General features: G+C 38.1%; 1 protein-coding gene across 4 annotated transcripts in view; it reads right to left on the bottom strand.

Moving 5' to 3' along the window:
• eys (eyes shut homolog) overlaps positions 1–12,226 on the bottom strand; it is a 170,797-nt gene that overhangs the window by 66,312 nt on the left and 92,259 nt on the right. For all 4 annotated transcript variants that reach the window (XM_079690636.1, XM_079690638.1, XM_079690637.1 and 1 more), the window contains 6 exons: positions 7,707–7,878; positions 7,299–7,377; positions 6,706–6,905; positions 3,793–3,917; positions 3,089–3,213; positions 2,407–2,608 (listed from right to left, as the gene is read on the bottom strand). In XM_079690636.1, coding sequence (XP_079546762.1) covers positions 2,407–2,608; positions 3,089–3,213; positions 3,793–3,917; positions 6,706–6,905; positions 7,299–7,377; positions 7,707–7,878 — 903 coding nt within the window. The remainder of the gene's footprint in view (positions 1–2,406; positions 2,609–3,088; positions 3,214–3,792; positions 3,918–6,705; positions 6,906–7,298; positions 7,378–7,706; positions 7,879–12,226) is intronic.

Genomic DNA, 12,226 nt, shown 5'->3' with positions numbered 1-12,226 from the left:
ATTATTCATAACTGCAAACATCATGTGGACGTCATCATGACTCAACAGCAAAGTTGTGTCTCTGAATATATCTGAAAAGGTTTATAAGCACACTAATATTCAGAAACTGCCCACTCAGTCGTAAATAAACATGCGAACATAATACATGCAAGTTAACTCAAGGTCAACGAGGTGACTACCTCCAGACAGGGGACTGCATGTTGGCAAGGACCCTACAGCTAACCTCTTACTCATCAAGTGGATTTTTAGGAGCTTAAGTAATTTCATTTTTGCTACACGTGGCAGCAACAGATAACAGCTTCACCTGTGCTGTGTTGATCACTCCAAGGAAAGTCAACCAAATTGTGGCTTAGCTGCAGTAAGCCTCCCTCCGCCAGCAGTGTCCTCTCTAGATTCCCATCAGCTCTCATATTGTGCAGCTAAAATACTGTGAAGCTCAGCATTGAATAGTGAATTCTGGGGGTTGGGGATTAACCCAGAAGACAATCCTTTCAATCTGTGGAGTAATATTTATTCAGCTACTCACTGAATTAATTTCTTCCATCAAAATTAAGAGGAGGAATGTTGTAGATGTTTTAAATTCCCATGCTCTTTAGCTTTTAACAAGAAAGGCTATCTTCTAGTGTCAGTGTACCATGTTAACTAGCCCCCCATGTTTGAATTCCCAATGACTTGGTTTATTTCAAAGGTTGTGGAGCAGTCCTTAGGTTTAAAGGAGAACTGTCTGAGTCTATTTCAAGCAGCACCAAGGGCACTGCATGTGTGGAGATGGTGACCTAGTTAGATAAACTCATGAGTTTCTGGGTCCTCTTACTTTTAAACGTATTTACTTTGATTATGCACGTATATGTAAAAAGGTTAAAATAGATGTTTTGGTGTGTAGAGGCCAGGGTTTGTTTTTCTTTGCCAATGTCTTGTGTTTCTTTTAACCCTCTCTGAGCCGATGCAATATGCACTGGATGGAGGCTGGATCAGGTGCAGCGGGGAGGACTCCATTATGTTTGGCCCACAGTGATTTTCAGAGTGTCTCACTGAATTGGTTCAAGCTCGTCTCTGCTCAATAGGTTTGTTTTACAGCTCTGTGAACAGTTTCAAAGGTACAGACCTCATCTGTCAAGGAGTAACAATCTGCCCAGTACTCTGAAATCCTCCTCTAACATAGATGACTGAATCCAACCCCAATAACGTCAACATATTGTCTCCTGTGTCTTCATTTGCGTGTTACAGGATATAGCCAAAACTTGATTGGACTTACCACTCTTTCAAATTATTGTTCTCACATTGAAATTGAAAATGCACTTTCAGGGACAATACAAACCTAGGACTTTTGTTCAACACAGCTGCACAAACGACCACAATCTCTAAATAAATCCTTATATCTCATCGCCTGCTATGTTCCAAAGGCTATAAAATCACATTTAGAGTAGCAGCTCAGTTGGAGTCCTCTCTTATTGGAAATTGGCAAGCCTTGGGTAACAAAAATGTTTAGTAGGAAGGACAAGAGAAGGATAGCGCTGTAATTTGTCAAAAAAAAGTAATCCCTGGACCACCTTCAGTTCAATTGATTGGTGTAATGGCCTATCAGTTTAAATAATTTAGTGTCTCTTTCCTGCACCCATAATGTGAATGGAAGTAATAGCATAGTAATGGAAGCTATGACTTGATTGAGAAACGTTAGCATTTAAGTTGATGAAACATTAAGAACAATTCCTTTTCCAGAATCCCTGAGTCGGGGTTTTATAGTATAAAAATATCATTCATTATCATTTTGATCTCAAGTTTTGCGCGCGAGGGACAGTTTTCATCAAGAGTATGTAGAACCATCCTGAACACAGACAGGTTAAAAAAAAAGAAGAAAAAAAAGGAGAAACTAATCTGAACTGATTTGAAATTGTGTGCAGCCTTTGAAGTTGTACACGTCTTTCACAATTAGGATATACGATAACGTTTTAAGTATGCTTACAAAGACAGCACAGGGATAGCACACTCACTATATACCCAGTGTGGGAAGAAGTACTCAGGTCTTTCACTGAGGTAAAAGTAACAATGCGATAAGTGTAGAAATACTCCATCACTCCAAGTAGTGCATTTAAAATCATTATAGTACTATAAATATACTTTTAACAGTCAATCCATTAAGGGACACCTATGAGTATATTACTACGTTCTAAATGTATAAAGGGGGGAAATCTCAGCCAGAAACTAGTATCATCATTCATCTTAAAGGGTATAAAAGGCCCAAAGTAGACACATATTTTTTGTAAGAAGTCAGTCGCTCAAAGGATTGGTCATCACTGGTTTGTTCTGAGAGAGCGTTGTATTTATAGGCTCACACTGAACCTTGTTGGTTAAAATATAATGTTTGTATTGTATACAATTTATCCATGACTTGCAATCCCAGCATACCTGTGGATTCCTCAGCTGCCGTTGCCGGGCCGGGCATCCTAGGTGAGGAGCCGTGAGTGGTGTTCTTTACTACCGTCGCCAAGGGAACAGCATCGGTAACAGGAGGCAGGCAACTGACCTTGTTGATGCCATCTACACAGGAAAAAGCTTCTGGACATGGATTCAACAGGCAATCATCATAGTTGTGCTCGCAGTGCCTCCCCTGTGTATAGAAAAAATAAACAGCCCTTAGATGTGTCCAGCAACTCTGCGATCAGATGCTAAATGGAAATAAAATGTTTACAGCCTGCATAATTGAGGCTGCATTAAATAGGGAGCATGAAATTATTTTTTAAACATGTGATGCAATATAGTATTTGATTACTGACTAATCAATGATATCATATGTCATCATTTTTATTTGGTTTATAACGGAGGCTAAACATTTTTTATATACAGTAAAGTATTATTAGTAAACACAAATGTAACATGTTTATTATATGAGAAAGGCACAACAGGAATACATAATTAGACTATGAACAACAAAGAGAAACAGGTAAAGGTACGTTTTTAACACATTGGAAATGACTACCAAAAGAGGACTGAAGAGTTGAAGGTGTAAGGTTAATCAAGGCTAAGGTTAATTCAAAAAACAGAGAGAGAAAACAGACTGTGCCATGGGGAATAAGGTGGGGAGCCTCACCACAAATCCAGGACGACAGAAACAGGTGTAGCCGTAGCCCGGATCATTCTGAATGCATATCCCCTGGTTGCAGGGCTGGGGAAGGCACTCATTAATGTCATCCTCACAGTGAAGGCCTGTCCAACCTGCCAGGAACAAAAGCCCACAGAGTGCCGTGGTGAGCCCAGACTCTCCCACTTCCACCCTCTGAAGTGAATATCAATCAGATTCTCTTACATTGATTTGCTTCCTTTTGGGTTCACACACATACAAAGACAAGAAAAGGCTTTCACTAAAGAGTAAGATGACACATACATTTTAATGAGCCTGAGTCGTATCGGCTTTTTATAACTGTCTTTTTTTAGTACTTTATAACTACAAATTTCTCCCTGGAGAAAACTTCATGATTTTTGAATAGCTCCAAGGAACACAGGCAATGTAGGCAACACGGTAACCTTGAGTGACACTTCATATGGCCCATTTCAATCCAATTTGGGCATTTTCTATGTATTAACATGGTTTACATATGGTAAACTGACATCTGGGGCACAGTGAAGTGCTCTTGTTCACCTCAAAAGTGTCTTTCCGTCTAGAATGTGTCTTTTTTATCCTGTTCATGAGCCACAAAGCTTCGCTGTAACAGGCCTTATAAAGAAAAAGAATGTGCTTTGGTTGCCTCATTTCAAAGTAAACTGAGAAACTTGCAGGATGTCTGAGTGACTCACCTGACCTGCAGTGGCAGATGTAGCTATTAATAAGATCTTGGCAAATGGCACCATTGTGGCAGGGAGCTGAGCAACATTCGTTAACATCCACTTCGCAGAAATCTCCCATGAAACCTGGTGGACAGCTGAGAAAACATATCATACTTTCAAACTGTGAGGCTGTCTCACAGAGCTGTCACTTCCTTGTTGTGCGGCTGACACACTGCATCTGTAAGAACAGCTTCTTTTCATTATTTATCAAGAACACAATTTTCTAGTCAGTTGTTGCTTCTTATCTTAGAGTTTATTATTCAAAACAGACACATTGTTTTTGAATTAATTAGGAATTAGTAAAGCTTAAACTGAAGAGAGGGTTCAAACCACCAACTAATGTTTTTTTAATGAACGTACAATTTCAAGAACGTTTATAACGGTCTCATGATGAATTTGGATTAGTTTACAATAATTGTGTTATTAAGTGTAAGGATTGTTTAAAGTCTGATTATTATCCCAAATGTTATTTTCCCAAAACTATTTGTTAAAAATACAAGTCTGTACATCCAGATGTTTTCATAACAAAGAAATAGCAAAGCATTAGTCGAACTGCACATTTTATAATGCATCCAAAAATAAACAGTAAACAAACCCATTATAAAATACCTAGGAGTTCTTATCAGAGCTGTGAGAAAACGCTGTTCAGCGATGATGTTTCCAAAGGACTGCTCTCCAACTAATGGCCCTTGTTGTTTTGTCAGAAGTTTGGCAAAATGTATATGGTCCTGTATCTATTTATGATAAATAAGCAAAGACTAGTAAAGTACTCCAATTTTACTTTAAATATTGCCATGTGGATGTTTCAGGCAAGACGTTCTTCTTGAGTGTGTATTTTGGCAATTGTCCTTTTGCGTTCATATCATTAATGTTATTATATTTCTTTGACAAACAGGGCCAAACAATAACAAAAAACTCACTGACGAAACTTAAGTTTACAGATCACACACTGGAAACAAGAGACCTTATTTAAAGGGAAGATAACACATAATGGATGATTCAGCGTGCATAAAATGAACGTGTAATTAAAGTGGGAATATTTATGTGTGGTAGTGCTTCGTTTTTTTTTGTGGAATTGGAGATTTTTGGATGTAGATAGGCAACACCTTGAGCAAAGAGCCGTGCCACTTGATTCTGCAAATGTCATCCCAACTGGCTTTCAGTTATGTAGAAGAATCAGTCCTTCTCCAGAGCCTGATCATGCATCAAAGCTTCCTGAGGCTAAAGGAAGACCAAGGTCTGCTGACTTGCATGGATTTCCAATTCACAATCAACAGACTGTAAACTCGTTGATCATCTTTGAACATATTTGACGTCAGAATATGTGACAAAAGCAGAGCAATGGGGAATAAATAATGTAGATTTACTAAAACTCTGATTGTTGTTTAAGGTTAGAATAATGATAAACAAACCCTGATTTCCTCTTCCTCTATGATTTCTGTTGAAACTGAATCATAAAAATGAATGAAATCAGGTAACATCTGAAAAGGAGTGGTTATGAGGCTGAGTTAAAAAGGGTCAAAATGTAATTTTCACACACCATTCAGATTAAAGAACACTGTATTTCATGTATTGTAGAAATGAATGCATGACTGATTTTACATTTAAGGCCATTAGTAAGTGTGCTAGCCAGACCAGACACTCTTTATTCAAGTGGAAAAATGAATGATGTAAATGGATGTAAAAATCATGTGACTGTGATGTAAAGGAAAATCAGAGGGACACATAGGATTGGAACCAGGTGTCACTCAAGATATTAGCTATGCCTGTAATAATGGTTGGTGGTGTAAAATCCTGTAATTCAAACCCAAATAAATACATCTTGGTGAATAGAACCCTTTTCTCTCTAAAGTGCAGACAGAGCAAATCAAATTGCAGATCAGCAGGACACTAAAGGACATTGTTTGTCCTCAGACCACATGAATGCATAACATATGCTATATTGCCTCCTTGTAGTATATAAATGTGCCTACAACAACGTAAACATAAAAAATGCTGTGCTGGGGTAGTAAGCAGTACAACACATCAATATTAAGCAGTGTAAAGTGCACAAAACCATTTGGAGTTGTGGTAATGATGATCACATCAGCACAGGGATGGGCAATGTAATCAACTGTAAGGCATCTAGGGAGCTGCTGTGTCAAATCTGCACACACGTACTACATACACCTTGTTCAGATACACTTCATCACTCAAGGGGAGCATGTAAGCAATTAAAAGGAACGATTCACTTCACTTGCTATGCTACCAACCTGGACCACTGCTACGTTGTATGACTGCACAGACATACTCACAAGGATGGTACATTCAAGCACAAGAGGGATTTTTGTTAGAGATAAGTACATTTGGAATACTGAAATAAATCTTAACAGAAACATTTAAAAAAACTCTGCCAATCAGACTATGGCAGGTCATACTTTGGCGATGGAAGAGAAAGTCTCATGACGTCCTTAAACACATATCAGCCATGTGCTTCTGTTTGGGAGAGGGTGTATTTTTGGAGTAATGGGCCTTCACAACAATGGCCATTTGTTTTCAGGATAACAGACAGTCATACAAATGGGATTTTGTGCAAATGGGAACATTTTCAGACTATTGGAGTTTTGAAATAAGGGGCCTTTGGAACAATGGCATGGCACCATTAGTACAGCACCATGGACACCACCCTAGCGTACAGAGAAATCAAATGCTTTCCAGGCCAATTGTTGCTTGTTACTGTTGCTAAGCTATAAGGCTATTTTTGGTTTAAGTGAGTCTCGACCGTTCCAATTCAGCAGGGCATGTTGTCCAAATCAGCTCATGTTATTACATAACTCCATCCAGGGACAATCTTTCAGTATCATTAGATCCAAGCATTATAATACAAATGGTGCACTTCCTCACCTGCATGTAAAGTTTGATCCCTCACCGTCAAGGCACGTAGCTCCATTGAAACACAGGGAGACATTAAAAGTGGTGTCTTTGCAGACATCAATATCAATCTCACACATTTTCCCTTTGTAACCATCCTGACAGAAGCATGCATATTTATCAATGAGATCCACACACGATCCTCCGTTAAAGCAGGGAAAGGATGCACATTCCTGGAAATGAAAAGACACAAGCACTTCAGCAATAATACTATCTATTTTAACAGGTACAGCCAAACAATGCATTGAGAAAAATGTCTCGGTAGTTAAAAAGCAGATAATCGGATTATCTATTGAAGTAAATGCTCAGAGAGACCTTGTAAGCAAGTCAATGTTTTATCTCTAGAGTCCAACACAAGCTGTGGTTTGAATCAATTAGGCATTAGACTAAGCAGTTCCTTTTAATCAGGTATTTGTACAATGCTTACATGATCCTTGTAGTTCAATTGACCTATCTTGTAGTAAAGTCAATAGAGTTTGTGATACCAAAGGCCACACACAGATTACGACATTTTCCCGACATTCCTCGTGGACACACAGTAGCTTTATTAATTAAGCTCAACTCACGTCAATGTTTGTTTCACATCTGCTGCCAGTCCATCCAGATTCACAGACACAGGAGTAGGAATATACTCCATCTTCACAGCTGAGAAGGCCACAACAGATGGGGTTAGAATTCATCAAACAGTATGCAATTCAAACAATACACATTCATAAAATATGCAGGTTTTTGCTTTATAGTTCATGCAGAACCCTTAGAGGCAAATATCATCTTTTGAATGAACGAGTATTGCCCCTTCAGGGGAATTAATGACTGTAATTTGGAGACCACTGAGACAACCTTTAAGCTCATCACATTAGCTCCTTACAACATGTGACATATGTCTCCACTCCACTATAATTAAAAATAATTCTGTGCTATTTCTGCACTGCATTTTCCACACTTTCTGTTTTAATTGGCGTGGAAATCCGTACCTCCCATGGAGGCAGGGCGTTGACAGGCATTCATCAATGTTGGTTTCACAGCGGAGCCCAATAAAGCCATCAGGACACGAGCAGCGGTATCGATTAGGCGCATCGATACATTTCCCATGATTTTGGCATGGGTTTGAAACGCACTCATCGATGTTCACTTCACACCGTGCCCCTGGGAAATGAAGCATATTTTATCAAGACATTAAATATTTAACAACATTAAGAGGAACGGTCTTTTTAGTAATTCAACAAAAACACTTTGCAAATTGTATGAAATCTAACAACATGGTTATAATCTGACTTTTGCTTATTTTTTCTGCAAAACTGAACAAAATATATAAGAATGGCTCCGGAATACACTTTTTTAAGTCCAGAAGGCAGTGGAAGTTAGAGGTAAACTACACAATAATAACACATTGTGGCCACAAAGATACATTTGTCGTTATAAGTTAATTCTCAGTTTATGTCTTTTAATGAAATGTGTTAGTCATTAAACAAATAGATACAACTTCATTTTTGAATGGTAACCATAGGGTTATATGTGCCATTGTAAAGCCATGTTATGACTGAAGACTGTGTACCCCAATGTCAGCAACATCAGTTATTTTCACTGTAATGTATCTAAAGATTATGTTTCACATCATGGCTCTCTACTTAATGGGTTTTTGTTTTTTGACTGACAATGTCTTTTTGAGATTGTGTTGTGACTGTGACATTCATCACAACTAATTCTGACTTTATAACAAAGAACAACAAACACTGTTGCCTTAGTATATATCTATGTAGTATTAAATCATTATGGATTTGAAGCTACAGATCTTTTATGTGAATATAAAGCCTCAAAATCCATCCAGTCAAACTGCCCCTGTCAGCTAAATTGAAATCTAGATGTCAGGTCTATACATTTTTCACTAAACAGAGGTGGATGAATCTAAACCTTAAGGCACATACTGGACACATGTTTTAGCCCAGAATCCTTTATGATCATATGACTTTCCCAATTAGCATCAGTAATAGTCATTCTTATGATTCATATCTTAGGTTGTTTAAGATTTCTGCAAAGTCCCTAAACCAACCTTACAGAAGAAAATATTGCATGTTAAGTAAATCATTAGTAGTTAAATGACTGCAAGATGCAAAACCACCAAACACTGTTTCCTAAAAGCAACATGCTTTTACCATCCTCTTCAGCATGGCATGTTTTTAATCTCTGGACTCTTTGGTAACCTTTGATGTAAAGTGATCACAGGCTGACAGGGATGGTAAATAGGCGCGTAAAGTGTGTGTGAGGAATTTCTCTTTTTTTACCCCAAGTAACCTCTAGTTAAAAAAATTAAAAGGGTTTGATATTAAAAGCATGTTGGTGGCTTTAATTTGTGACTCATGAGTATACAGCTTTCACATGAATAGCATATGAATTAAAGCACTGAGCAGAAAAGTGGTAAACTTTGATTTCTACAAAATATCAAGTGAATTATTAAACTGTTATTCAAGCATATGGACAACAGGGCTTATGTGGCTGATGATAGTAACACTAATTGCTAGTTTATAACATTTAGCAAATAAACATGCAGTAATTAAAAATGTTGACTCACTAATATCTAGCTTCTGAAATCTGATGCTTTTCTCCTATTTTTAAAACTTGAAATTGAAAATGTTTTGATCTGAAAATGTCTTGGGCTGTGGGAAATGTCTGCACCTACAGCAAAGAACCTCAGTGAAGTGCAGCATTGAAGTAATAGAAACGTGTGCCACATACTCTATGCACTGTATATCCTTACAGCTGTGCCTACACAGCACCATGTCTATAAAAGCACAATCCTTCTAACGGTACTGCACCAAATGTGCTGACTTAAAGGGAACATTTGTATTATACTGAAAACAATAACATATTCAGCATCCATCAACCACACTTAAGATAAGTCTGAGGATTCACAAAGTAAGTCAGCTATACTCTGAGAGTTGATGATATTCATTATTTATGCAGACCTCACCAAAATAGCAATGAGATCAGAGAAGAAATAAAGGGGAGGGGAGATTTCAAGCTGTGAGGTTAACACCAGAGAACACAAAGGCCCTTTCTCATTTCACTAATTTCCCCTCCTCGGTCCTCCGGTAGTGACCCGGAAACGAATTTCAGCACGCCGTGTTGAAGGACATCTAATTTCTCTAAATGCACTTCGAGTACCGAGGATCGAGCGTCGAGGAGGCTCTCTGGAGGAGCTATAACCGAGGAGACACTGATGGGTCCTCCACGGTCCTCCACGGGTCCTCCGAGGATGCATTTCCGGCAACAGTGATGTTGTGACGCACGGCCGGACTTATCTCAGCCAATGACAGCTCTGCATGCATCCCCTGGATATTATTTTATTAACTGCTTTCATCGCAACGCGATGTTTACAGAGAGAACAGCTGTGAGGTCCGTGCAGAAAGCAGAGCAGTGTGTATCATATATATCACTCAGTATAACAGGCTTACATTACTCTCTTTATTTGTATGCTTTCGTTTAGTATATCTACAAAGAAAGAGTCGATATTTACATCTGTAGCATGTTATTGTCTCATTATACCACACTGTGAATGAATACAAGTAAATATATATGAACACATCTGTCCATCAGACAGAGGGCTGATGTGCCTCCTGTCATCATTAACGGACGTCTCTTTAAAATGACCGCTCAGAGGAGAGGATTTCTCATTTCTCTAACCGCCTGCTGCTTCCCCTCCTCTCTCCTCGGTGCTCCTCCTCGACTCCTCCGCTCCCATCTCCTGTGGGCGGGACTAAGACACGAGGATAGGAGTCGAGGAGGGGAATTAGAGAAATGAGAAAGGGCCGAAGTTTCAAAATGAGTCTCTCTCCTGCCAACAAATCAGAACACAAGTTAGGAAAACACACTGATTTATAGATATCTAAGTGATAGCAGGCACTGCTTTTTCCACAGAAATTATAGTTTTTCCGGAGGAATTCAAAATGAATAAATAGGTTGGAGCTAATCCCACAAAGCGGCATTGTTGTGGTTCTGCTTTTCACTAAAGGGGTAAAAAGAATATCTGCCACCCGCTCCTATCTTCCAGGATTCAACAAATAATTATAGATGAATGATTCATTGTTAAATGTTAGCTTTTCATTCAGGACGGATGCAAACAAACACAGTGATAATGGGAGCTGTGTGATTTATCATTAAAGATAATGAATATACAATATTTACACGGAAAAACCCCATTATGATCTCTCATCAAAGATTGTAAAACAGCTCTTTCTTCTGCAAAATATTTAGCCAAAAGAAAAATCTATAATACAACTGAAAAACTCAGTGATTAAGGCAGATTAGCAACATAATATGCAATGCATTTAATTTAGGTCGGAAGTCATCAAATACTTTAGGTATTGGCATTTTACACCAAATTCAAAACATGAATAGGGCTGAACTATGAATGAGATATGGGATTTCGTTTTTTATATTTAATGCTGGGGTTTAAAAAAGCTTTTAAAATATTTCACATGTGATTAGTATCAAAACACATGTAGCATAAACCAACTCTCTCACAGCATAAAGACTGGTCTCGGTTATCAATTGATAAAACTAATACATTCAATTATCTTTTCACAATTAATGTACACTACATCTCTGAAGCAAAAGATCCATGCGAAATGGAAGAAAGGAAGAAATAAGGACCCAATATTATTCATCATTTTCACAGAGCAAATCTACAGAAGCTTTTACAGCAAACAGCAAGGCCAGAACATCATCATCCGACAATGTGCTGACGGAGGAAGCTGAAACTATGTGCTGATTACACTGTACCATCACTCAAGGGAGCGTGCTCCTTAATGGTGGGTGAAGAAGAGAAAACAAAAGGTGACGAATAGCGTGCTTAAACTATGATTTATATAAACAAGATTACTCATTAATCATGTCGCTGTAATGACTTCTGACCTCAACACAGAGCACGGCGCCTCAGTTAAACAATACATTACTGTGAATACACAGCCTTTTAGAAACAAATGATTATTAGACCGCTGAGATCTTTGCAACTGCCAGGACGTTTGAGTGTGCTTCAAAGTGTTTGTCAATATGAGAAAGAGAAACATCACATCATATAGAGATATAAAGCATGTGATTAGGTTCAAGCTATAACCAAAGGCTGTAAGTGAACAAGTGATTCCTTTTGACACACGAAAAGATAAAGATAAAAAAGCAGCTTTAATCTGTCAACCCTCTAAGTGGGTCAAAAAGAGTTGTAGAAAGGTAAAATAATAATTATAAGCTGGCAGAAGTGTCAGAAATGTGAATAGAACAATTTCCGGCTTTTTGCTTCAATTATTTTCTTGAAGCTCGAGGGAAGTATTAGTCAGAACATTTACATTTTTTTCCTTTTTTTTTTTTTTTTTTAAACAGAAGATATACTGTAGATGCACTAAATAGAATATGAATAGAATATACCTTTATTTTTCATCAAACAAAGTACAACGACATTTCCTTGGCAACTCTCACTGCAGTAAAAAATAGACACAATAAA

Source organism: Notothenia rossii (genome assembly GCF_949606895.1).
Source record: "Notothenia rossii genome assembly, chromosome: 6".
Classification (NCBI taxonomy): Eukaryota; Metazoa; Chordata; class Actinopteri; order Perciformes; family Nototheniidae; genus Notothenia; species Notothenia rossii.
The sequence above is the reverse complement of the archived record's forward strand: the minus strand, read 5'-3'. Positions and strand labels throughout refer to the sequence as shown.